At 45.1% G+C, this 27,651-nt stretch overlaps 1 protein-coding gene across 3 annotated transcripts in view; it reads left to right on the top strand.

Annotated features, from left to right (window-relative positions):
- Nucleotides 1–27,651, top strand: part of ZNF423 (zinc finger protein 423) — a 244,113-nt gene that overhangs the window by 201,880 nt on the left and 14,582 nt on the right. For all 3 annotated transcript variants that reach the window (XM_014942178.1, XM_014942177.1, XM_014942176.1), the window contains 2 exons: nucleotides 18,326–18,457; nucleotides 20,010–20,125. In XM_014942178.1, coding sequence (XP_014797664.1) covers nucleotides 18,326–18,457; nucleotides 20,010–20,125 — 248 coding nt within the window. The remainder of the gene's footprint in view (nucleotides 1–18,325; nucleotides 18,458–20,009; nucleotides 20,126–27,651) is intronic.

Below are 27,651 nucleotides of genomic sequence, written 5' to 3'. Positions count from 1 at the left end.
GGGCTGTGTTCAGCATTTTAAGAGTTTTATTAAAATTACAGCACTTGAACTGGTTCAACCAGGAAACAAACAAGGAAACAAAAGAACCGGCTCACTTAATTTTGGAATAAGTAAAATGAGATTTTTATTTTATATTTTTTTTTTAAGTTTGAGTGATGGTAATCCTGGGTCTATTTAAGCATCACAAGGCCAACTGCTGCTTCATTAACCCGTGTCAGAACATGGCTTTTTTGGGGCAGCGGGGGCAGATTGGCAGTACAAAGACACTGTGGAGCGGTGCAGCTCCGGCGAGGTGTGCTGACCTCCCTGACCTGGTACCTTCACAGGAATTAAGTTCGTTGTTTTACAGAGTCAGACCTTTCAAAAAAAAAGAAATATAAAAATCCTTTGAGGCCCTCCCTATCCTTATCTAGGAGGGGTTTTAGGGAGCCCCCAGCAACAAGGATCTTGGAGAATTGTTAGTATTAAACCGCTGTCGAATTACCAAAGTGTAACGATGTACAGGACGTGCACTTTCAGCCACTGTCTCTTCAGTGTGTGGCTGAATGTCAAAGGGAATATTTTGTGACAGTTCCTTGTGACCCAGATTCCACAGAAGTCTCTTATAAAATAATCTTTGAGCGAACACTACTCGCACGTCCTAAGGACACCTCAGCCCCGTGAACCCAAAGGTAGGAGTGAAGCCGCTGTGCACTGCCAGATCTGTGACTTTCTATCTGAGAATTTTGGTCTTGTTTGATACTTCAGCCTTTGTGCCCTGCAGATCCATTTTAAATTGTCTGAAGCAGGAATAAATCTATTACAATGACCACCATTTTTTTTTTTTTTTTTAATAATACAAGATGGGTTTGTGAAGAGGTGTTAAAAAGTAGAAATGAAAGGCAGAAGTTGTAAGGAAAACCTGTTCATTGGACAAACCTGCAATGCAGTAAATAATAACCCCAGAGGTGAAAGACAGCCTGTTCTAGAAAAAAGGCAGTGGAAAAGACTTTTTTTTTTTCTTTTTTTTTTTTTTTCTGTGGGTCTAGGGGAGAAAAGGTCCTTTATTCTTTAGTAACTTTTCTGATTTTAAATATGTGCTTGTCTGGTCATAAGGAGCAAGGTCATTCCTACTGCTCAGGGCCCAGGCTTTGTGCTGGCGTTGGCGGGAGCTTCTCTCCTCTCTCCTTTTCCTCCCTCCCTCTATCTCTCCTTTTCTTTTTCTCCTGAGGTGCAGATGGCCACATTTGCAGGTTAACTGGAACAGCTGGAGGCACATTATTAGCTTCCTGCTGCTAACTCATATTTGCTTAGATTTTTTTTTTTTTTTTAACAGCAACATAATTTACAAGTAGTAGGCCAGTGACAAAGCTGGCATGTTCTAAATCCGCGTCTGATTTATATAATGCTGTTGCTTATCAGTGAATGAAGTCATAATTATTGCTTTGTACCATTAAATAGCATAAATATATAAACTGTTATACAAATTGCAGCAAATGTTTCCTCTAGGGAGCTCTAGACAAAATTTTAATGTAGTGCATTTGTCTGTGGTGGCAGTTTCTATGGTATATAATAATGTTGATAAATTTTACTGTAGCAAGTGACATTTTATAACATTAATCCTGGTGGTAAAAATCTGATGAATACTACAGCTGTACTGGTGGGTGCAAGAAGAATGAGAGCTTTTGACACGGAGTGAATTGATTTTAATAGTGCTTTAAGGCTCCAAAGCACGAGGACAGTGCAGAGATGGCAGATCCTTCACTGGAAGCGAAGAGGAATTGGGCAGGGGCTGGACAGCGAGGCACCGGGGAGCTTGACTTGATGATGGTGATAATTAATTCTTTTAAAAATCTGTATTGATTAATACATCCTTTGCTATGAAAAGCAAAAGGAAAGCAAATGAAACCACTAAAATCCTTAAAAAGGTTATTTAAACTCTGCGTGTGGAGACCCTGCCATAACTAGAGATGTGGCACCTGGGCTCAAGTATTGTTTCAGAGGTTGGACGGGTGGGCATGTGGCCCCTGGTGCTGTCCCTGGCCCGGCTGGCTGCCACCAACGCTCCCCGCTGCCCCGGTACGTGGCCATGGGATGAGTGAGCACCGGTGCTGAATCACAGAATCATAGAATAGTCTAGGTTGGAAGGGACCTTAAAGATCATCTAGTCCAACCATCAACCTAACTCTGACCAAAAATAAGTAAGGAATAAGCAATTAAAAAAATCACTAAACCGTATTCTTGAGGACCATGTCAACCCATCTTTTGAACACCTCCAGGGATGGTGCCTCAACCACTTCCCTGGGCAGCCCATTCCAAGGCTGGATAACCCTTGGGGATGTGCCAGCAGAGTGACCACCTTGTGACACGAGGACTGCCAGGAGGAGTTCCTCCTCTGACTTCACTTGTGTCTAGCAGGAGTAGGGTGGTGCTGGTGGCTTTCAGCACCTGCCAAATAAGAGCATAAATGATGTTGCAGGGCCTGTGATCCTTCTGAAGTTGGTTTTGGTGTTGCTTGGTGATCCAGGTCCCAGTGCCCAGGCTGGGGTTTGCTCATGCTTGCTGTGCAGGGGTGGCAGGTGGTCCCTGCCAGGAAGCCCTGGGATTGTCACCACTTGTGCTTAAGGTGGGTGCCTTTGGTCATGGCTGAAAACAGCAGATGCGCTCCCCGCCTCAAGGAGATTTGCCGGGCTTGGAGGCAGGGGTGCAGGAGCCAGGCTGGGCTGTGCCCTGCGTGTCCTGCCAGCTGGTGGAGCACTGGATTGCTGTGATTTTGTTCCCAGGAACAAGGAGCGTTCAAGGTGGGCAGTCTGGGGACAATGGGCACGGTCCCTCTGCCTGGCAGGGCAGAGTGTACTAGCTCCAAGCCACCGCTGGCTTGGGAAAACCACAGCCCACCCACCCACAGCTGTCCCAGCTGCTCCTCCTTCCTCTACAAGGTGGCTTTCACAAAGTGCAGGTGTACCCCTATCTTGTGTACGTTGACCAAAGCACGTGTACCACTGCCCAGAGGGTACTGGCTGGAGCCAAAGGCAGGAGGAAGAGATGTGGGAGGCCAAGAGGGAAGTTTGATGCTCCTTGTGCAGGAGTTGTGTTTCTGAAACAGGTGCTCAGCTGTCTGCCTATTAATTATCCACGTGATTTCACTGTTAAACAGAACGGATGAGATGCTTCAGCTGCCACGCGATCTTGATGGCTGCCAAGCACAGGTGAATCCCTTCCCTCTATATCGGCACCGAAAATAACCGAATGCACGAAACAAAAGTATCCTTCAAGGCAGGAATTTCTGGTAGAGACACTTTTGGGAGAAGTATTTGGTATAAAATTTTGATGGAATAGACATTTTTTCACTTTTTTGATTTGTCTTAAAGCTAGCAACTGCTTCTCACCTGATCACAAAACATAGTGACACACAAAAAATGCACTCCTGTTCCACTAACACACAGTGATACTCATCTGTATTTATTAATTATTGTTCTTACTGAATTTCCAAACTGGTTTCAAAAATGTCATGTATTTACTGACAAAGAATACCAGAAATGTTCCTGGTTTACAATTAATTTGTTAAGGAGCTCATTTTTTCCAGAGAAGCTTTCAAAAATGAAGGGATAACTCAAAGGAGAATCCTGGAGGGCACCGTGCTTGGGACACTTTTGTAAAGATGAAGAGCAATGTGTTTTCTGTACTTGGTCATTTCGACTGCCCCGACCATTCCTCACCTGAAAGTTTATTTTTCTGTTTTCTTCATGACGTGACTTCTTTCCTTTTCAAATTCACGCTTCTCGCTTCTGTTTCTATAATGTCAAAGATGGAGCTACAGTGTTAGAACTGCAGCATCCTGGCCATGGGGAAAATCCCAAGGACTTCAGGCTGAACAGCGTTGAGGTGCCTGACACACACCATGGCACTTTGTCTGTGTTTTCCTTCCAAATCCCTGACACGTCCTGTATGATTTTTCCTTCAGTTGTTTGTTTCCTGCACTCTTTGCATTTCATGTGCCCGCAATAATTTTTATCCTCTCTGAGAAATCATATGTTTTTTCCTGCCACCTTTTTAGACATGGAGTTTATTGACTGGTTGAGGGTTAGGCTGCTGTTCTCTCTCCGGAATGAAATGATGATGTTTGAGCAATATTTAAGGAATCCTCCCCCATGGATGCTGTACCCCCCTACCCTCCCACACCACCGGGAGATGAAGCACAGGGGGCTGCGCAGTCCCCCTCGCCTGGTGGCAGGTGGGGTGCTGGTGTTGAAGCTCAGCCCCAGAGACACAGGTGTACAGGCTACAAACCTTGCTAATGGCTTAGGTGGTTGAAGTTTTGGACACCAGCATCGCTTTTAAAGCGCAGACGTGCCTCAGAGAGCTGAACCTCACAGCTGTGGTGCTGGAGGCACCGCATTACAGTCAGTGATGGGAAGTTGGGTGGCAAAGGTGGTTTTGCAGGAGCAGTAGGGAAGTGCAGGGGATGGTGTCGTGTTGGTTGAGCCTCCCTCCACCTTCCTTTGGCCAGGCTTCCTCTGCCAGCCCTCTCACCCACGTGGCAGAGCAGCATCTCCAGCCACTCCATGCATGGGCCATCCCTTTGCTCCAGCTGCTGGCCAGAGTGGGGTTGAGGGAGCTGAGCTCCGTGGCTGGTGGCCTCTGTCCCTTTGGAGGAGCACAGAAGCTGCTGTGGCAGTGCCATGTGGCAGTGGCTTTGGAGCCTCGAGTTTTACTTCCCAGGATTAGCAGATTTTGAGAACGTATCTCTTGTCAACTTTGTATTTCTTAGTAAATTCCTGTACAACGCTTTATGGCTTATGCATTAGTTAAAAAATAGTAACGTTATTCTTGAGGCTGCCATTAAAATTTCTAGAAATAAAAGCATCTTGTAATACACTCTGGAAAGGTGAATCCTAAGATGTAAGTTATGTGTGTTTGTAATGATCATTGAGCTGTAATCAGCTCAGCTCAACACATACCTGAATCATGTCTAGTAATAGCAGGGGCTGTGTGAATTCAGGCAGCCTCTGTCGATGTTTTCTGCAATACTGCAGCATCCTTCATACTTCACAGCATCCTGCGGAGATCACCGGGGCCGGCCCCGGCACGAGGCAGGTTACAGAAACCCCCTCAAAATCTGAGGAGAAGCTGCTGTGGTGTCCCACAACGGGAGCCGGGTGAGCAGCCGCCAGCTCCTGAGTTCAGAGCCTTGCCCTGGGGGCTGTGGGCAGCCTGGCTGTGCTCACTCCCTTCAGCATCTGATGATCTGATGTGTGTCCAGCCAGCTCGGTCCGTGGCAGCATTTGGTTCATCTTTAAAGGATGGTGAAGGTGTGTTTGATGCCTGTGCGTGAAGCAACAGGGCCATCTAGAATAAAAGCCGACCTTACGTTTACTTCTGCAAAGTTGCTCTGCCTTTGTGTGTCTACCGCGAGCACTTACGCTCCCATGCGGTGTGTGATCTTTCAGCTCTTGTAAATAGATCATCTTTAAAGACCACAATAAAATGTGTGTGTAATGCTTAACTGTACATTAAGTAAAAACCCGTGTTAGAATATTCCCATATTCTTTTAATCGGGTAAATAAGAGCATAAAGGCAAGTATCCCCACCACTCCCATTACTGCGCGCAGCACTTAGTTACATTAGAAAAACGAGGCTTTGTTCTGCCAACTTTTGTTTCCCTCCATTTGCGTTACTTACTGCTTATGAATCCTACAGAGCAATTAATTCTGAAATGCAGCTATCGTGGCACGCGTAGGTACCGCGGCACGGCTGCTGCCAGGAGTCGATGGCCAGCACCGGTCTCCTGCGCTCGCAACCAGAGCGTTACTGGGTTGAGCTGGTGTATAACTAATAGCATTTGGAAGGTGTGGGTGTTACGTTGCCCGCTGAAGCATGAAAGCATCACGGTGTCTTTAAACAAGCTAAAAGGTGTTTTCAGCTGTGGTGGACTGTTGGGCTGTCGCATCGACAGGGTGTTTGGGGGCGATGGGGTCTGTGCTGTGCTGACACCTCGCCCGCCTCTTTGCAGCCCGATGCAAGCAGCTGATGTGTTCTGCAGTCCATACGGCTGTCGGGGGCCGTTGCAGGGTTATGGATATATTGCAGAATCTCTTTTTGGAGGCTTTTGCTCTGCTGTCCTCGTGCGTTGCTCCAGGAGGTGGGCAGGGGAGCGAGAACTCGGGCTGCACCTTCACTGCTGCGTGAATTCGCACAACTGGACGTGCTCCCCTCACCGCCCCTCTGGGCACCACCAGGGCAGGAGGCAACGCCAGGTAGAGCTCAGCTCCAGACCAGGGCAACTATTTTACAGGGGGTTTTGGGGCAGGAACCCAGAGGTCCGAACCAGAGGTTCAAAACTGCCTCTCCTCCCGTGGAGAAATCGACATTTAGCCATAAAACCAGGAGGGGCATGGTTGGGAATCACAGCCTGAACGAGAGGGTTTCAGCATTGTCATAGAAGATAAAACAAGAGGAAAACATTTTTGAATTTACTCTTTGTGTATTGAGGCCTTTTATGATTCATCAGTAAGTAAATATAAGCTAAGGGAGTGATTTGTTTCTAACAAGCTTATAAAATACTAGAGTCATTTGTGAGTTTATTGGAGTGCTGATTATAAACATTCCCTCATGCACACTCCTTTGTGTCAAATTAACATTCAAAATACAAATATTGTATCTTTGAATATTTCTGTAATCTCTTCCCAAGTATTTGAGATCTTCGATGAGAGACAATGACAGTGTCACGTGAAACGTAGCCAAGCGCTCTGTCACAGTTTTGGACGTATATTTCATTTCTTTGGCATTTGCTTTGCTCATGCTGCTTCTTTCAATTGCCTGCTCCATGCTCTAGCATTTTGGGTGTTGATACAATGCGTAATTGATGCTCATCTGGCTGCAAAGATTCGACTGTTGTGTGCGCCGAGCTGCCTGCCTGTGGCTTCCCGGGGTGCGCCCGAGCCCCGGTGGTGCCGTTGTGTGACAAGAGTGGCCGGTCAGGGTCAGGCTGGGTGGCCTCAGCACAGCTCCCCGCAGCCTGACGGGGCAGCTCGGGTCTCCCAAAGTGCTCCCCTGAGGAGCTGGACTTTGCGGCCCCGTGAGCCTCAGGTGTGATGAGAAAGGGAGCCCCGTTCTTACACTTTCTCTTGTGCACTAGTGCGTTTTCTGTTGGTAATCGTAGGGAAGAGAAAGGTAAAGAATAGGCACGGTCTGCCACAAGTCCCTTAGGTCACTGGTTTAGATCCATCCCCCGATGTGCTGTTCATGGAAGGTGCCCCAAGGCCAGGGCTCTCGGAGTGCTGCTGGTTGGGAAGGGGCACGGGCACTGGGGGCTTTGGGCAACAGACCTTGGTCGAGCTGCTGGCTGGCCCTGCCACCACAGAAGTGCCATTTCACCCTCTCCATGTCTGCACAGCAGGTGTATTTATAGTTTGATCATACTGATTGTTTATTTTTATTTTATGGTTTGGTTTCCTCCCCTTCCTACATAAACAATTCCCATTTTGTACCCAAATTCCTTCCCTTTCCTTTCACCGTGTAACTTGTTTTCACTGAGCAGAGGAAAACCCTGCAAGGGCGGCTCTTAGGCTAACGTTACTGTAGTGGCTGCCATTTAAAAAGTCAATTTTTGCCTACAGGCAAAGTATTGTTATCAGAGTTCGTACCTATTTTGCATATATACGATTGTATCTTCCCTACCTCTCTGGGGTGACAGGAGCAAATGCCGAATTCTTAATGCCGATAGTTGAATTGGAGCTTAAAATAAGAACTCACGAGAAAAATGAGGAGTGAAATGGTGGGTAGCAGGTCTCTGATAAACCTTTATTTTTTCCTCCTTTTTGGTTCAAACGGGGTCTCCATGACGGGAGCAGCTGAAAACCAGCTTGATATTTTTTTTTTCTCTCATTTTTCACTCTTCCTCAGTAACTTTTGGCAGGGCTGTGCAATATGCTCCTTCTCATCTGGGCTTATTAGGTGGATACCCCAAAATCTATTTCAAGTTCAATGAATGCACATCAGGCCCTTCTCTACAGCAGTCCTACGACACATTTGGACCTTTCCTCGTCATCTTGGCCACCTCTGCATGGCTCTAGTCCATTTCTGGGCCCATCCCCTGAAGGTCCTGTCTGGCTTGGCCCTTCCTACCCTCTGCCTCTTGGAACTTCTTAGCGCTTCTGGGCAGGAGCTCGGGGCTTGTATTTTATGGTGTTTTTTTAAAAAAATGTAACTTCTGAGAATGAGCGGCGCTTCTGGGCAGGAGCTCGGGGCTTGTATTTTATGGTGTTTTTTTTTTAAAATGTAACTTCTGAGAATGAGCAGAGTCAAAAAGAGCTCAGGAAACCTGTGCAATGCCACGAGCCTGAGATCTGGGCAAGTTTAAGCAAAAGTAGCTGTGTAGGAGTCCTGCTGTTAATGAGCCATCAGATCCTTTGGATGTTGTTGTGTTTTGATACAGTGGCATGCTCATGCTTTCCCACGATGGAAAGAGGGCTTCTTCGGCACCGTCAGAGAATCGGCGTTTCCAGATCCCTTTATTTGAGCAAAAATACAGACTTTGCTTATATCTTATACTAAGTTTTCTGTTACAGCCCGCATATGTTCTTTAGAGTCTGTCTACAGCATAAGAGTTTGCACATGGCTTTCCTTAACGGATTAAAAAGCTAATGACATACAAAATGAAGAAAATGTGTTTCTAAAAAGTAAATAAACCCAAGCTGGCCATCTTCTGCAGTGACAGCGAATCTGCCAGCTGCCATATGCCTGACTGAGCTACTCACATAATAAAATAGGAAGGGATTTGTTTACAAAGGCAAAAGCCAAAGTACTTTGAGTTTAGGAGCCTGGAAGAAGGTTTCTGCCCACGTTGCCAACCAGGATGCTTGAGGGCAGCCCTCTGCGGAGAGCCCGGACAACTGTTTCGGTGCTGCCGGTCCAGCACCTTGTGCAGGATAAATCCAGTTCTAGATCATATGGGAAGGGTGCACGCTGAACAAGGAAGGAATGTAAAGGTGGTATTAGTCTGATAATAGGTTTTATGTAGTGTAATCGATGTTTGTATGCTAGGTAAGTGGTGCCCAGAGTAACTTTACAGTCTGTGCTACACCGAGTCACTGCTTGGCACTGAGATCGCTTCCAAAAGGTCGCTGGGTTACAGCTTTTCTTCTTATTTGAGATGAAGCTGCTACAGGGTATGATTTCCACCTGGACTGTGGAGTGTTAATCGAGCAAATCCCATCAGCATCAATGGGAGATGCTCTGTACGTTCACTTGCGCGTATTCCCACAGTACAAGAATATATGTCTGCATAATGCAGAGATGCTTAAGATATTTTCTTGTTTTCATGCAGATTCTTCTTTTTGACTGCCTTAAGGAATATCATGCGTTACTGCACCTTAGGATTCCTGACTTAAAATATGTCTGATAGGGGTTTTTCATTCTTTTGGGCGTATTTGCTCTTAACGAGCTTTGAGAGATATTCATGCCATGCAAAATCAGTCACCTATCTTAGCCAGCCAGACCTTATTTAGTCGCCCTTGGTTCTCTCTGTTGGCAGTGGCATCTCATTTTGTCAGCTCCAATAACTGGTTTGTGTCCCTGAGCTCCTGCTGTAGGCCCTGGGGAGAGGGAGCTGCCTCGGGGTAGGGGTTGGGGACAGGAGTCTCTTTGGGGACAGGAGTCTCTCTGGGGCCGGGCTGTGACGTGTGTTCAGCCCTTGTGTGAAGGAGTCAGCTCCGGTGCGGTTGTGCTAAATGATCATGTCAAGATAGCTGGGTAACAATCGTGTTATTATTTTCTCAAGAAAAAGCTGAGAGACATTTCTATTTTTTTTAACTTGTCTGCATGTATTTTAAATGAAGAATTTGGGAATTTTGATCCCTAAGTTGATGCCAATGCCATAAGAGATTGCTTTTCCCTAGCAGTACTGTTTCTTAATAGTTTAAGACAAATACATTTGCTTAATCTGAGTAAGTGGGTACAAACTCCCCCGGCATAACAGGAGGGCAGCATTTGGCCACCCCCGAGCCATTTGGTGATCTGCAACAGAAATAATGCTCATGGTTGGTTTTCACTTGCACTTATAATTTATGCCCGCTGCATAATTTCCCAGATATCTATACTAATAAGAGCTTTAATTTGTCCATAGCTGATACTGCTCTAAAGTTTGCATTACTAGATACCTATTTCCATGTTTATGCAGAATTTGCAATATCAGAATAAGGCCCCTCGCACCAGTTCTCCTGTACTCACTCCAGAGGCGTTGGATCAACACAGGGATAACTGAATTTTTCTTTGCTGATGCAAATACAACTTTACCAACCCCACCCCTCCAAAAAAAGTTTGACATTTATCATACTTTGAAACCTTTAGTGTTTCTCAGTTAAATTGTACATTTCGTTTTCTATGTGTTCTGGTTTTATCTCTTCTTTTGCCAGATTTTTTGCACCTCTGATGCCATCATGGAAGTTGTTTATGGCTTTTTCATACTCTGTGCTGAGTTGCTGAGTGTAGGTGACAACAACTGGCTTGTAGCCTGTCTGTCATGTTAATTATATACTATTAGAGACCATTAATCTGATGATTATTTACACGATAGATTTGTAGTCTATCATGTCAGTGTGTATACTTGGGAAACCGTAATCTGAAGATGGGTGACACACATCAGCGGGACTTTGTGTGTTTAAAATACACCAAGTGTGCCCGACTAGTGAGGGGGCTGGCAGCCCGGGCTGAACACTGCCCTGACTGGGCTCCCCACCCCTTTGGGTGATGAACCCCAGGAACCTGCCTTTGGGCGGATGAAAGTGCCCCCAGCCTTAGGCTTTGAAGCAGTAGCTGCAGGAGGTGGCTGCCACCCCCCCTGTGGGTGCCCAGGCAGGGGAGGGGGCTGCAAGGAAAGGGGAAAGCTTTACCTTTGGCAGCTTTTTCTCCAATCCTGGCAGCTCTGGGAGGGCCCTCTGTGTGACCATGGTCAAAGCATGCTGGGACCATAGGAGGTCCTGGTGGGACGTGTGGGGAGGGGGCACCTTGCAGCTCTGGTGGCCCTGGTGCTGAGGCTGGGGAACATGCCAGGCCTTTAAAACGAGTAAAAAGGGCTTTACACCCATTTAAACTCAGTTTAAAGCAGTTTCAAAAGCACTTGGCATATTCCAGTGGGATGTTTAATAAGAGTATAATGATGTTTTAATTTTAATTTTTAATTTCACAAGAAGAATAGATGCCAAGTAGATGCTAGTTATTGCTGTTTGTCTGTATTTGAGCTCTTCGACGTGGTATTGTCATTAGGATCTGAGGATGGACGTGTTCCTGGTGTGTAACATCGCAGGGAAGAGAAGAGCCTGGAGAAGAGACCAGGAGTAATAAGAGATATTCAGGCTTATTAAGTGACACAATGGCATAAGGGAGGTTGGTACAGGGAATGGGGTTGTGTGGCCATGGGCCTGGATCCAGGACAGCGTTCCTTCAGTTCCACCAGGTATCAACATTAAACTTGAACTAATACAGCTGTGAACATATCAAAACATTAATATACATGACTAGGGTTGAGTTGTGTGGGAATGCAATGTTTTTATTAACCTCCAGTCATTCTTAGGAGTCCATTAGCTTTATCCAGGCTTGCACACTCAAAGTTCACGTGCATTTCCTTTCCTGTACAGATTTTGTATTTCCTTGGAAGCCACTGGAGTTATTCCATAATGAACTATTGTGAAGGAACAGCCAGACACGTCAGACTTTAGTCCACAAGAAGTTTTAATATAGGCTATTAAAAAAATGCATTTTCAGAGAAAGGCTTTCCAGAGTGTGAAGTTACTGTGCTAAAGCGTAGTGCATTTCTATAAATTATCTTTATGCAGTTTCTCAGATTAATATCTAAATCTGAAATAAAGCTCTGCAGGCAGGGTCCCTCTGGGGCTCTGCAGTCAGCAGATAGATGATGCGCAACTCCGCCAACTCCTTTGAACTTTGGGATTTTTATTTTCCTTGTAAACCGAAAATTAAGCTGACGAAGATGGGGCTGGGCAGAGCCATCTCCCCCCGTGTCTGAGGCTCAGCCCTTCCCCTCGGGCGAGCGGTGCGGTGCGGAGCGGTGCGGTGGGGGAGGCAGCTGGGAGGGAGGCAGGGGCTCTGGAGCGGCGTTGGGAAACTCCCCACCATCTCATCCCCAGTCCCTCTGGGACCCTGCTTCTTTTTAATGGTCATTTTAATATTGCAGTGTACTGACATGTACTGGAGGCAGTGAACTTACAAGCTACCCCATAAATAATTTGGCATCTCATTCTGCATATTTTGAGCTCGAGGCCCCCTGAGATGAGGAAAAGAGTTTAAAGTCCGTTGTATGGTTAAGCTAATTTAGCCTGAAAAAGAATACCTTTTCGGAGGCCACAGATGTGTGTAAGAAGTACACCACAAGAAGCCTTGGAGTTTGTTACCAGGAATCCATAGGTGCTTCCTCTAGCACCTATGTTTGTCAGCAGCTCCTGTCTCCTCATATTGCCCCTGATTTCCCAAATCCTGTTCCCCCGGAGAGCTTCCCCAGCTGGAGAACAGCAAGAGCTGCTTCATGCTGTCATACTCTTGTCCAGGCTGCCCATCCCTTGGAAAACCATGAAGAACAGAACTGGTTTTAATCAATCTCATTCAAAAGCAAACATAAGGAAAACCAACAAAAACACAGATAAAAAATACATGGTTTCTAGAAAAATCCAAGCCCCTGTGTTATCATTTTTCATTAAAGTGATGTTTCTAACCACAGTGGACAGCTCTCATATCCCTTGAAAACTTATAATAGTAAAATTGTCATAAGGATGAAGCAGGAATGCAAGATTTTATTAAACAATCTTCGGCTCATAAAAGACATCAGCGTTGTGCCATTCTAGATCATATAAATATATTTCAAAGCAGAATCATATTTCAGGAGAGAGATAAAGCACAAAAGAATATGAGTAGCAGATACCGACATAAAATATTAAACCATCCGAGAAGGGGTGTAGGTGTATGTTTATCCACACGGGCAAGTCAGGGGCTGCGAGCAAGGCAAGATTTTGGCAATATCTCAGTAGAGCCATGAGCACAGATACCCGTGGCAGCCTGTGTGTGTGTTGTGTGGTGGCGGCGGGGGGGATCTGGCACGGTTTGTCGCGGCGCGGAGCCGGGTGTTTCTGCACAGCTGGTGAAACGCTGCGGGAACATGACGGGTGTCTTTAGTCTGGCAGAGTCGTCAAAGGCAGATATGAGCTCTACCTGGATAAATAAGTATAAATAGTTTTCTTTCTGATATGTGACCAGATTATTTTCCAGTTGATTTCCAGCCAAGGTCCCAAGTGGGCCACAGATCAAAAAAAGATAAGGGTCAGTTACAAGGTTGAGCTCATTCGGCGTTGCCATAGTAACTGACCTCCAGCATCCCTGGGAGGACGGCACCCAGCTCCCCAGGTGACATTTCTGCTGCCACACCATCAATCCCCCGCCTTTCACCGCCGGGGCTGCCTAATGGCCGGGGCGCCGCACCGCAGAGCGGCTCTGTGCCGCCCGCGCCGGGGCTGGACACAGGGGTCCCCTCGCCCCGCAGCCACCCCGCTGGCAGGGGGAAGGGCTCAGCTATCTCCTCCGGGATTAATTACCAAAATATAACGGAGCCATGTGGTCCAAATGGTCTGTGTAGCAGGTCAGGGGTGTAGGCAGCAATGGTGATGGAGAAATGTCGTCCCTACGACAGACATTGTCTTCATCCAGCCTGAGCCGCTGCACATTTGGCGTCTCCTCAGAGCAGTTGCATCGTGTTCTCAGGCCTTGGTTTTACCTCTGTCGCTGGATTGTTTTTAATGAGAACCAGTGGTGAAGTCGTGCCAGTCAGGAGAGGGGTCTTTGTTTTGGAGGGGGGTGTCCATCACTGTCACCCCACCCTGCTCCCAGGCCCTTGCGTCTTCACAGCCGCATAAAAGAAATTGCTGGGGAAGCTCCTGCTTTTCTTATGTTGCAAATTTTTCCCTTTGCTTACTTATTTACTGGGAAATGAATTGCATAAACAGAATAGTTCCATGCAGTTTTCGTTTTATTTCCCAGTGTTCATTCCAATTTCTATTTATTTCTGTTATAATTAGAGCACTCCTTACATGGCCCATTTAATTCTACCAGATTTATGATATAACGGACAGGAGAAGGTTCTCTGTGAGCACAGTATATTAATGCTTTGTTACACTGAATTACAGTGTTATAAAGTTCATTAAAAGTGTGGTTAACTCACGGATGTGTACATCTGAGTACAGGAAAGATATTCCCCTTTTATTGCCTTAATTTACTGCAGTGGAGTAGAAATATACTGGTCTGGGAAGCTATAGTTTGGCGTGTACATGTTGTTGTCAGGCGCGAGCATCAGATTGTCTTACACGATCTCTCAAATTAGGACTATTGCAGTTATTCCATAAGGGAAAATTTTGCTTTATTAAATCAAGTTGAAGAGAGAAGTTTTAACTAACAGTAAAGACAATGCCATCTTGATTTTTATTGTTCAAATCTCCCGTTTGCTATTGGCGTGATAACGTGTCGGTGCACGACAGTGTTAATGCATACTTTTATGTAGCCGTTAATATAGTTATAATTAGAAATGCAGCTGATACAGTACATGGGTTTAATACAGCATTATTAATTATACTGCATCCTCGCCAGGAGGCTGCTAGTGTCGGTTCTCTTAGAGGCTTGGAGACTCATTGTAATATGTATTAAATGCACATTGCTGCAGCAGAAATAGCTTCGTGGAGAAGCATATTCCCACTCTAAAATGGGCAGAAGGACAGCGTTAAGTGCTCTTACCAAGCACCCTATCAACATATTTACAACTGTCCTGCAAAGGCACCCCAACTTGGGAACAATGAGCTTCGTGCTTCGCCACCGCCGTTCAGCTGGGTCTGCGCAACCCGCCGATCCTCCCTAACAGGCAGTAAATTATGTACCTCCAAATTTATACAAATGCCTGCCTTTGACATCAGTGGGCACCACCCAGGTTTCACCTTCAGGATTCAGATAATCAGCTCTCATTCCTACCGGCTTCCCTCAAGACCAGTATGGAAATAAGTATGTGTCTGCCAGGGATCAAATGCTTTTGGAGACAAAAGTAGGTACTGAAAACATTACAGGATACTATCATCTCCCCATGATACTTTTACACAAAGCGCTCTGTTCCTCTTTTGGCCTGACATAGTTTCAGCCTGACAGAATCCAGCAGGCCTGCTTGTTTTAAACAAGAGCACATCCTATTATTTTTTTGAGAAATGAAGTGTAAAATTAATGCTTATTATTTTGAGCTCAGGAAGGGAAAAAAAAAAAAAAGAAAAGGCCAGAAACCCAAGATTCTCGTTTGCTGTGCGTTGCTCGTTTAGTCCTGTAATCAATTGATCCCCACACAGATACACTTATGGAGAAATGGGAGAAGATCTAGCACAGCAAGCTGTAAAAATCTGCATTTTATTTTACAAATGAGAGGGGCTGCATAATTCACTTGAGTTATGTAGGTCTCTCGTAGATGCTTGTCATGTTAAAAAAAAAAAAGAGGGGGAATAAAAATGAGGGAAATGATGGTATGTTTTCAGTTGCTGATGCCCAGCACCACACGTTTGGCTGGAGCATGGGCTGTCACACCACATTGTCAAAAAGCTGCCTCACATGTACCTATATGATCTTATATAATCCAAGGAATTATTCTCCAAAGGTGACTGAGTATCCCTATACATGCGCCGTGTTTCTGTGTAAAATAATATGCTGTAAAATGCCATAGAGGAGAGAGTGATTATAGCAGCAATTCTATCTATATCTTTGGGCATTTTCATATTTTGAATACACATGCATGAAAAGAGAAACGTTTGTCATGCTAACCATGGTACTTTTTTCCCCCTTTTTTCTTCCTGGATGGTTTTATAGACACAAGAAATACATAATGGACTCCTGTGGGAGTGGAATAAAAACCCCCACCGGTGAGGAGAAGGCCTTATAATTCAGAAGTGGATTTGCAAATCAAAAGGTCTTGCCTCGAGTGGGATAAATTTCCAGATCTGCAGGAACCCATTATGTTTTATTATTTTTCATTCGAGTTTTAGTTTGTTTGTTATGGGTTTAACTATTTAAAATACTGCAGGGATCAGCCAAGAAAATGCACAATCTCTGTTACCTAATTAAACATACCAAGCTGGTAAGAATATACTTCAGTTGAAATGCTGAGCATTGTTGGTTGTTTTTTTTTTAATTTTACTGAAATTATAGGTATTTAGGCTGCGAAAGGAGCAGTCATCTAATCAGCAGTATGTGTCTATCCGTATTTATGAACACAGGCGCTCACACAGGACCATGGGCTGTACATGAATCACTGTTTTCCAAATACCCAGTATGTGGAGGGTAGAAAATTAATGTCAAGCATGATTTCTCTGATTTACTCGTAGAAGGAATTTGTTCCATTCCCCCCAGTACCTGCTTTGTCCTCCCCGGGTTTATGGCAGCGTGGGGTTTGCTGCGCGCAGCCGTGTGGCTGGGCATGCGCAGCACGGGGCACCTCTCCTCCCCTCCAGAGCAGATGGCAAAGATCCCACAAAGCCAAAACTTTTCAGGCAAGGGTCTGATGAGAGAAGCCAGCCTTACCCTACAGCAAGGGGAGAGGGTCAGGTTTTGAAACCCATCCTTCAGAGAGGGCGATGTGCTCGTCTGTGGTGGCTGCCCAAACAGGATTGCAAACCTCCTTGCATCCTAGAAATATCCCAGTCCCTGGTTATGGCTGCCCAGGGAATTTGTGGAGCTGCTGCCGTGGAGCCACCAGGCCTTTCATCTTCACATTCCTGACTCCTTCCTCCCTTTCCCTTTCAATTTTCACCTTCTTCCCATCCTGCCTCCCCCTTCCCCACCGCAGCCCCCATGCCCTGCTCTCCACCGCTGCTGGTGGGCACCATACACATCCCCAGAGGCGGCGCGGCCACCACGTGCTGCTGCATGGAGATTTATATATTTTTTTAAATTATTTTTATTTTTCACATTGGATGGAGGGTCTTTCAAGGCCCACGTGCTCTGGGAATTGCCTCTAGCTGCAAACATACCAAGGTGCCAACGTGTGAGAGCCACCACCCACACGGAGCCCCAACGCTTGCCTGCCCTGGCACCCAGCTCCCTGGTGGTGTAAAGGGCTTTGGGATCCTGGGAATACCAAAAATCTTACAGAAAATAATAATTGCACTCTGTTTAGCCGCTCCTAAGATCTAAAAAGCTAATTTAAAGCAACTGTAAGTAAAGACCATGCTTCTGAAGGCTCGCATTATTCACAAGATCCAGATGCGTTTGGCAAGAGATTAGCTCATGGTCTGTCGTAGTCATTGCTTAGCTATCTTGGAACTACAAACTGAAGTCGGTGATGTTTGAAGATATAAAAACAAAGCTGAGTGTGCATCAAAAGACAGAATTTCTGTAGTTTTTAAAATAAGTTTTCATGATAAGTTGATGTGCTGCCACAGTGAATGAAAGACGCGTTTTCAGGAAGTCTTTACAGAAATCATCTACAATTTTTTTAAATTTTATGTGTTTTCTGATTTATATAAACTGTACTTTATGTGGTCTAAATTTCTGCAACTCCCTCCTTCCCATCAAGAAAACCAAAGGACTGTTTAATTTTATGTATGAAAATTGCTTTAGTATGGCCTCTACCTCCAGAAAAGGCTCAGCTGCACCCAGAACCACAAACTTCTGGTTGGCTTGAAACAATAGGAACAATCATTGTTATTTCCTTACGAATTCACCTGGAATACAGGAGCAATTAAAATGGGCCCTGTGTATTCAACGCTTAAGGTATATGACATGGAAATTACACTTTTAAATGACATTTAAATACCTTCAGCTTGGAAGAAGCCAAGAGATATAAAATTAAGACTGACACTCTGCTCTGGGCTCCTGCTGTTCTCTGATAGTTTTTCTTTCCCGTGTGTTTGCAGTGTAGTCTGAGGTGAAGTCAGCATTTCAGCCCGTTTCCAGTCTTGTTGGTTGAATCCACACTGTTAAATTCATTTTAAATGCTGTTTGACTATTTAACAATCCATACCCGGGGCAGGGATGCTCTGTCCCTTTGCGGTAGGATGCGAGGTGGGGCGGTGCAGTGTCACCACCAGCCTGTGGGTTCCCGGCGGGTTGATGGCAGCACCGCTGAAAATCGGTGCCCCCCAAAGCTCCGGGGGGGCTGTACCCCTGAACACCCCACTTCTCTGATGAGGCCGGAGCCCCCGGGGTGTCTGTGGGTCCTCGGAAGCCGTGCGCGGCGGCACGGGGCGTTTCTCGCCGACTGCTGCATCCCCGACGCTAATCTGCTGTGTCACTAACAAGTTGTATCATTTGAACCTTGCAGAGGAAGGCATCAATCATGAGTGCAAGCTGTGTAACCAGATGTTTGACTCTCCGGCAAAGCTCCTGTGTCACCTGATTGAGCACAGCTTTGAAGGGATGGGAGGCACATTCAAATGCCCGGTTTGTTTCACAGGTAAGACAGGGAGGCCAAGACAAGCCTCAGCGTGCATGGCTTGATCCAGAAATGACACTCGGGGGATTTGTAAAATACTGTATGCCTTTCCTTGGGAGAAAGAAATACTGTGCTTGGAAATGTTCAAAATATCACCTGTCTGAAACTGGGACTCGCTCTGAAGAGCAGCACTCTGGCGTTTGACACGGAGCAGCGCTGCCGTGTGCGGTGGGCACTGCCTGCCCCCCCAGCTCCAGGCCTTTTGAATTGCAGCTCGTGGCTGGAAGGTGCCATGGGCTCCCAAGCACAGGCCTTGCAAGGTACGGCCCCACTCTTGCAAGCCCTTACTCACGTGAGCAAGGACCCCTTACAGACCAGGTAGCTCACGGTCCACTCAACGGTGGTGAGGCTCACGTGAGTAAAGGTCTGAGAAGACCAAATTTTACAACCTTACAGTTTTGCCAGCTGCTCTCTCAGAGGTATTTTTAAGGCCAGTTTACTTGTGGTGGCACATTTCTAGCTCTAGTCTGAGGGCCTGCTAGGTGTTCCTTCCCAGGACTTGGTTTGAAGCACATCAGTGCAAATGAACTTGGGTGATCTTGGTTAAAGGATCTGCAGGATGCATGTTAAAGGCTGCCTTTTATATGCTCCTCAAAACAGTAGTTAACATCTACATGTCCAAATATGTGTGACTGGACCTGTTGTCAGTGACGGGGCACGGCAGCACCTGCAGTTCTTAAACTTTGGTGGGATTAAGGCAAACCCCTGCTCCTTAGCATTTGGCCCACAGTTTAAGAACCTGAGTTTTGTGTGAGCAGCTTCTTTCCTGAAATGTGCTGTAAAAGAACTCTTTGAGTGTGTGTGTTTAAATCCGCTGAAGCAGCTATTTTCACATACTGATGATCATTCATGTAAAATAAGACAAAAATGAAACAAGAGATACTTTTAACCGGCTAAAGCCTGTGGTTCAATATGTTTCACTTCCAAATTTCACCTCGTGAAGTCAGAATAATTGTCGATTCAAAATCACAGCGCAGATGCTATGATATTTGTGATGTTAAATCATAATAATTTGTTATACTGAAGGGAAAGCCCATTTAAAAGGTCTAAAAATTGTGACAAGGCTGCCCTTTCAGATTCACGTGGCTGCCAGAAATGCTGTTCTGGGCCCCGTGTATTCCAGACCAGCCATCAAGGCTTCTCCTGGCCCAGTTGTCCTGCATTAAAAATGCATCCCATGCACCTGCCGTGGGCCCAGGGCTCCCCGCAGGAGCGGTGACGTCCTCTCTTTGGTCTCATGATTGAGTTCCTCCAGTTACCCGTGGACAGTGTTAGCTTTATGTGAAATATCAAAAATCCATGCAGGATTTAGACTCCGTTAGAAGTAAGCTGACTGTCAGCCTGGAGACTCTAAATTGACTACTTGTAAGGAAGTTCTGCTGAACCGAGTGTATCAGCACTTCTCTGGCAGATATCCTTGGACTTCCCAGAGTCTTTACAGCCATAAAAGTGTAGTTCCAGACAAGATGTCTTACATGGAGCAATCTGAACTGATCGTACTCTGTCGTTTCAGTTTTTGTACAGGCAAACAAACTGCAGCAGCACATCTTCGCAGTCCACGGGCAGGAAGATAAAATTTATGACTGTTCCCAGTGCCCACAGAAGTTCTTCTTTCAAACAGAGCTTCAGGTATGTTTACAACAGGAGTAAAAGCAAAGCTAAAGCTGATGATTTCTCTGTGCAACCATCACCCTTGTGCAGCATTTAGAAAAGGTGCATGCCCTCGGTGTGGTCTCTTCTGCCCTTAAACAGGCTCTCAGTCTCCTCCTGCCTCTCCGGGTGCTATCGGGAGAAAGGGGTCTCTGAGCATGGCTGGAATAAATAAATAAGACCAGACAGATATCATGATTCTTTATGAGTATTTCTCTTGACAGTAGCGTTGCTACATCCTGACATGTCTACGTCAAACACCTTGTAAATAATTTCTTTTTCTCTATTAATAATTTAGGCACTGATTAACATACAAAGACTAAGCAAATGGTATGCTGCCCCCTCCCCTTCCTCGCTGTTAAGTCAGGAGTAAAGGAATTTTCCCTTCCGAGGTATGAGAGCAAAGCAATGGGTGCAGCTCAACACGGTGCTTAATTAGAAGCTCCACCAAGGCACTAGCACGTTAATGAACTGCAGGTTCTGCAAACCAGGCATTACATGCCAGTTTCTCTGGCAGCACTGGGGGCCACAGCCACAGCAGTTTTAGCCCCCACAAAGCCAGTGCTTGGCCTGCATCCATTCCTGGGTTTAGGAATCCTTTTGGAGGGGCCGGATCTGACCTCGGCATGCTGCTCTCTGGACCCTGTCTCTGGGGGCCACCTTGGAGCCGTGATGGTGAGACTGGGGTTTAAATCACACCGATACCTTTGGTGCTAAACCCATGTAGACTGTAAAACCTCCATGGCGTGTGTGCCTGACATCTCACAGGAATGGCCTGCTGGAGGTGGCCCTTCCAAAGAACTCATGTGGTGCCCACCAGGGCTGTCCCCCTCAGGCAAATCTTACCTGTGTAGCACGGCCACCAAAACACTGCTCATGTCCCCTGGCAAATGTATTCTTTTTATAGAATGGTGCCGTATGCCTCATTTAAATCTATTAGCTTTATAAACCATGATTTACTTAAACTTTGGAGGGTTTTTATTTATCTTGCTGAATTCCCAAGCTGCTGCCTCTTGTGTCGTGCTGTCATGCTGTGGAAGGATGGTTGATCTTTTCACTTTGTTGATTTTATTTTTTTTTTTTTCTCCCAGGGGAATCTCCTCTTTCCCTTGTTCTAGCAACCTGATTTGCATAAGTGTACAAAAGTTTTAACTATACCTTGTTAATATTTTAATAAAGTCAGCAGATTTTGGGCTTGTGTGTTCTCACTAGGAACGTTTTATGAAGGCAAGAGTGGCATGAAAAGCCAGCTATGATTTTTTTCCTCCCATTTTTTCCTTTAAAGTGGTGTTTGGTCAAAATGCCAGCACAATTGAAATGGGCGCACTGGCTTCCTAGGTCACTGCATTAACCTTTAAAATCAGACGGTCAAATAAAGAGAACCTTGTTAAATTATAGTCTTAACAGAGGCCTGGTTTTGGCAATTAACAGTTTTAATTACATAGTGTTTCAATTCTGAAGTGTTGTGCATTGCAAAATTGGTGCAAATAGCAGCTTTAATCAGATGAGTTATGATTGTAATTTTCCAGTTTTTATGCAGGATTTGTGTGCATTTAAAATTTCAGTGCTCATAATAATTACGCGAGCAGTTTTGAATGGTGTTGGCTGAATGAAAATTCAATACTTAGCTGCACAGTTTTAGTCTTTATTTCAGCGGTGACTCAGAAATGTATGTGTACTTGGTGCCAGGGATTTTGCTAATTCAAATACCTGAGCCAAGGAGGACACAAAGCGTGTGTGTAAATCAGTTAGAAATGCCCAAGACTTTTGAATCAGTCTGCTTTGGCACAAATGTCTCATTGGTTTTTGATGTGTAAGCTGCCTGCGCTAAATTCCTCAGCTGTTGGTTATATTTTTGTTGAGTAATGAAGATTTAGTATTATTCTAGTGAACCAGTTGCTCAGCTGCTAGTTAGGGTTAAATCTGCATAAACCTTTCGGGCTCTTAACTGTGCAATTGTTATTATGTGGGCAAATCACCATCCATCACGGGGTTCTGCTTGATAAATTTGACTTTTCAGTTCTGATCTTGCTTTCCCACTGGCGTGAAATAACCGGTGTCAAAATCTGAACCTACGCTTTGTTTTACTGCTTTGCATTTTTAAGTGAAACCACTGAAAATACTTCTTTTAAAAAATTGAGCATTCAAGTATTTCAAGAAGAAAATCAGAGTGGGGTGCTTACAGAAAAGCAAGGAAAACAAGGAGGGTGGGGGAGATGACAGGCAGCGCAGGGAAAAGATAACTTCTAGAGATGTGGTGGAGTGGCATGAATTAGCCCTGCTGATTTGTGAACATTTCTTTAAACGGTTGGGCAAGCACCAAATAAGCCCAGAAGGGCACGTGTGTGCCATGTGATGAGAAACGTTGCCGCTGTAGATGTACTTCTAGGGCTTGGTGCAAATACTGTGTCGGCAGCATAACGCTCTGGAAGCAATCAGCCCCTCTTTTCACTGCTGAACTAGTAGTTGTATATTAATACAGGTTTATGCTTTGAAGTTTACACCGTCTGATGGAGCCATAAAACCAAGGCTTAAGAAAGCTCCAAGGAGCAGAGTTCATTATAAAATGAACGGTGGAAATTCTGGTGTGAATCTGGATTGATGAGTCAGTGAGGTTACCTTGATGATACCGCCAGAAGAAAAGAAAACAGAACGTTATTTAACTGCTTGCATTATCTCATTGGAAATAAGGAAAGAAAACATGGTAAGGTTAAGTACGAAACACAAAGGAAACGGGATGTGTGATAACCCCACATACCCTTAGGGCAGAAGAGGAAAGACTGGCAGCTCTGCTTTTTTCACATCCTCAGTTTGTAAGATTGACAGCTATGAATACGATGAAAATCTCCTGGAAAAACATAAATGTATAGCTAATGTATAGTACACCAAGGCTATGGCATTTCATTTCCCCTACTGAAACAGGCTTAATGAAACAAGTGTAGAGGTGGAGGTCTGGGGGGGTTCCTCATGCATGGGGAGAAGGAACCCTTTGAAAATGCTTACAAGTATCTCAAGGGCGGGCTGAGGGTGGAGGAAACCAGACTCTCTTCAGTAGTTGCCAGTGAGAGGACAAGGGGCAATGGGCACAAGTTGGAACATAAAGGGTTCCACTTGAATATGAGGAAGAATTTTTTCATGGTGAGGGTGACGGAGCCCTGGAACAGGCTGCCCAGGGAGGGTGTGGAGTCCCCTTCTCTGGAGATTTTCAAGACCCGTCTGGATGCAGTCCTGAGTAACATGCTCTGACAAGCTCTAGGCAATCCTGCTTTAGCAGGGGAGTTGGACTAGATGATCTCTATGGTCCCTTCCAACTCTAAAAATTCAGTGAAATTCAGTGAAACAGAGCCCCATCTCTAGGGCCCGTGTCAGGAGCTGCTGGCCACCACTGGCATACCTGCTTCTCCCAGGCAGCTGGAGCCACTGCGGCATATGGGGCATCCCAACATGGGAGATGAGATAGGTCTTGGACAACTGAAATTTTGCTTCTCTACTATTTAAAAGCTAGCAGGGAACCCTGCCAGCACCAAAGATGGGTCAGAAATAATGACACCTAACGTGTGCTGAGAGTTATATTTGTGGTGTTATTCGCAGCTGGGAAATATACCTCCTCAATTGCTTGCATCAAGAATTACATTAAGCAAATAGTGACTGAGCAGTGATTTTTCAGAGGAAACTTAAGGAGGATTTTCATAGCTACTCTTTTGCTGCACTGCTTTTTCCAAGGAACCATCGCATAACCAAGGAAGTATTTGTATTTAAAGGATTAATTCCTGCTGTTTGCTTGTGTACTGTTAATCATACCGTTTCCTCCTAAATGATTACAATTGATGCAAACTAAGGCAAGGGATATAATAAACAATGCGCAAATAATCCAGGTACCAAGGGAGCGGGGTACCTGCCAGGTCTTTTCTAGCACAGGTGTTCAGGTGGTTTATTGCCTGCTATGAATAAAGGGCTTTCTTTCCTGTTCAGATTTGGAGATATGTCAAAGCACTAAATTGAGGGAGCTTCACCGGAGGAATTTGCTGTCATTTTAAGTGCCCAGTTTCTTTAAACATACACATACCGAAAGGAGAGTGGCTACTATGGCTCATTGGCTAACACTGTGGTCTGTCTCCCTCCTCATTTCATTTTATGTGAAAAGCTGGCAATTTTCATATATCCATAAAGAGGCATGAGCTGCTGCACAGAAATTGCACTCATTATATTAATAATGATTTACCATGAACATCCTCCAGGGGCTTGATTTGGTCCACATCAAAGTCCTTGGGATTCTTTCCGCTGATTACAGCAGATCAAGCCCTAAGCAGGTTTTCTTTTTTTTAAGTCTGCTTTTAATGTCAGCTCGATGTTAGATGTGTCTCCTAGAGAGGTCTGCATCCTGCCCAGGCCAGCGGGGCACCGCAGCGACCTGCCACGTAGTCTGATGTGGCCCAATAGGGGATGCCAAGATGCTGCTCTCTACCCATGGTGGCTTCCCTGGGAGCGAGGCAATGAGGAGCAACATCTCCAGCTGCTCCTTCCAGTGGTCCTTGGGGCCATCTGGGTACAACAGTGTCCCCTGAAGCACGTGGGGAGAAGGAGAGTCTCTTGGCTTGTATGTGACCCACCTGCACCCAGGTGAGTCTGCAGGGCTACATCTAAGGGCTCAGTTTACCACCAGTGCTCAGAGTGCTAAAGAAAGACTTAAGCAATTTTTGGTCTGTATCCAGCTATACAAAATCTTTTCTTGGTTAATGTCTCCAGCTCCTACTTGAAAAATGGGCTTTACCTACTTCCTGGGGGCACAAGAAAGCTTACTTAAATAGGAGTAAAATTTTTCTTCCAAACAGCCCTATGTGCTTGCAACACTCTGAAATATCTCAGTGCTTCTGGGCTCCTATGTCCGTGGAGTCAGTGAGAGAAAAGCAAATCTATGGTATTCTGATGAAGTTGCACAAAATATTTTTCCCTTGGGGTGTGTGTGGATGGCAGGACAAATGGGAATGTGGCTCTATCTCAAGGCAGTACTTTCATTTAACATAACTTTTGCTGTATTTTAGAACTTATGTGTGACTTAGATATTGAACACCAGGAGTTTCTTGCTGGAAACAAACCACAAGATCTTTATATGTTTCACATCAAGCACCCACAAAATCACGTGTTGAATTAATTTTCTGCAAGTAAAATTAATTTTTTTCTTTAAAAGAGAATTTTTTTTTTTTTTTAATGTTAGTCCTCCATTAAAATCCTGAAAATTACCTACTCAGTTATCCTAGCAAATTTGGCTAGCGGATTTTAAAAAATGTTGCTATGGTGCTTGGAGTATTGTTAAATTTTAATTATTAGTAGTTACAAAGCTAATAAATTACAAGAATACCAAAATCTATTCCAGCCATATTGCTGGGTTTCATTCAGACGCAGTCAGATAATTATAACTAACAATAATTAAAAATTAAAAGTGCTGTAGGCACATACCCATCATGTCGAGTCTGTCTGCCTGAACGTTCTTTATGGACTGCAAACCCACAAATTTTATCTCTGATCTGTTGTCACAGCAGGGAAGAGTTTTACCTATTAGGTCTCCGGTTTTTGATACGTATGTTTAAATTCAGGGGAGGAGGAATATGTGTCTGTTTAAAAATTTGGGGTGATGCTGGGAGGTTTTCTGGGCCTGATATCCAGAGAGGATAACGCTGTATCTGAGAACGGGGGCTGTTCTTGCCCGTGCACCTCTGTGTGATTTGTCAGCACCTTCTTCCCCAGCACAAAATGAGGAGCTGTATCCTGGGGCTGCTGCTGGAACAGCCCCGTAATCCAGATGGCACAGCCTCTTTGTGTGGCCAAGTCTGTTGAAACAGAGGATGGTGCAGAAATCTGGAATTGCCCTCTGTGTGACGTGGTGACAAGGCGTGGCATTTTTTCATTTGGAAAGGTGATCAATATATTACTGCATCTTTATCACCCCAGAGGTCTGTTCAGTGAGACGCAGAAAAGCTCTCAAGTCTGCAAAGACCCACCTGAGATGAAGCTTGGAAATGTCTGGCACTGGAGCAGCGTTGTCCCATGACAAAAAAGCCCTCCTTCATTTCTTCCACCACCGATGCCGTTCTGGGGCTGGTCCTGGCTAACAAAGTGTAGGCAACTTTGCATTGACACGTGCAGAAAACCCAGCAGCGACGCGGAGCTGGGGGGAAAAAAAAAAAGAAGGGAGCCAGGTGAAAGGCATCGTTTCAGTCATTAATGCACTTAAGCGCACCCAAGTGTCAACATGTGTGATCAAGTGTAAGGAGGCATGTCGTTCCAATGTGGCAGGGCTGGCACACAGAAGGGGCTTCCTACAGCAGAGATGGCACTTGGATCCGGAGCTCAGGCTGCCCGGCTAAACCCGCCGTTGCCTGTCATCTATGCCCTAGGGCAAGGGTCCAACCAACTTTGGCGTAGGCACCATGCCATCCCAACAGATGGGCAGGAGTGTAAGCCGCCAAGAGACAATGTATATGCATCAATTGTGTTTATTGAAAGCACAGTTCCTGGCTGGAAATGTCCAAATGTCTATTTATTCTGAGATAAGATGCCTTTAGTTAATGGATATGGAAATGCAGCCTAGCTTTGAACTAATTACTTTATATACATTACAAAACGTAATGCATGCAAAGGTAAGATGTGCTGAGCGTGGGGGGCCCAGTTAAAGGTCTGTCATGACACAAGAGTCCCTCCTAAAATTGACTTGAAGTGCCAAGGTGGTACCTGTCTCCACGTGCTGGAGACCCAATTTTGTAGGAGCTGCAGATAACTATACAAATTGCTGGTGCTATAAATATAATAATGTGCAAGGAACCAACCTTTCACACTTGCAGGTTTTCCTTTGCACACAGATGTCTGAGATCACCTCCCCTCTTTGTGGTAGAAACCATTTATATTTGTGTGGGTTGAGTGAGGGTGATACATTCATCCAGACCAAAGCTAGGTCGGAAAAACAATACAATATACTTTTATATTTTTACAACATTGCTGCCCACCAAAAAAACTATTTTATGGCAGCATCCAGAGAGGAGTCTGTATGCACAAATTAAAGGGTGTTTCCTTCCCCTGCTTCTTGGGCTTACTCAATTAAGACTTGTTAGTGTTCTTGAAAGATGTGCACTAAAGACCTTTCTGAATATCCAGTTTGGTATTTGTAAAGAGCCAGGCATACTCTCTGCAAATAAATAAAGCAGGAGTGTTTTACTTCCAGATATATATTAATGCATTCCCATCTTCTTGGAAAAAGAGCACACAAGCTTTGTTAAACATCCACCCTTGACCAAAAGGAGGAGGCACAGGAGAAGAAATGAGAAATGGATTTTCTTTCGGAAAGACCAGATTGCACTCTCTGGTCTGGCAATAACAATTACTAATGACATTTAGAGAGAAATTAAGGATGAGAAATGCAAGTTGGCATTTCAGCAGTGCCAGTCAGTAACATTGCATCAGAGCTCACAGGAGAGATGAGAAAAAGTTTAGGGATGGAAAATTAATTTTGT

Source organism: Calidris pugnax, unplaced genomic scaffold (assembly GCF_001431845.1).
Source record: "Calidris pugnax isolate Ruff unplaced genomic scaffold, ASM143184v1 scaffold28, whole genome shotgun sequence".
Lineage (NCBI taxonomy): Eukaryota > Metazoa > Chordata > Aves > Charadriiformes > Scolopacidae > Calidris > Calidris pugnax.
The sequence above is the reverse complement of the archived record's forward strand: the minus strand, read 5'-3'. Positions and strand labels throughout refer to the sequence as shown.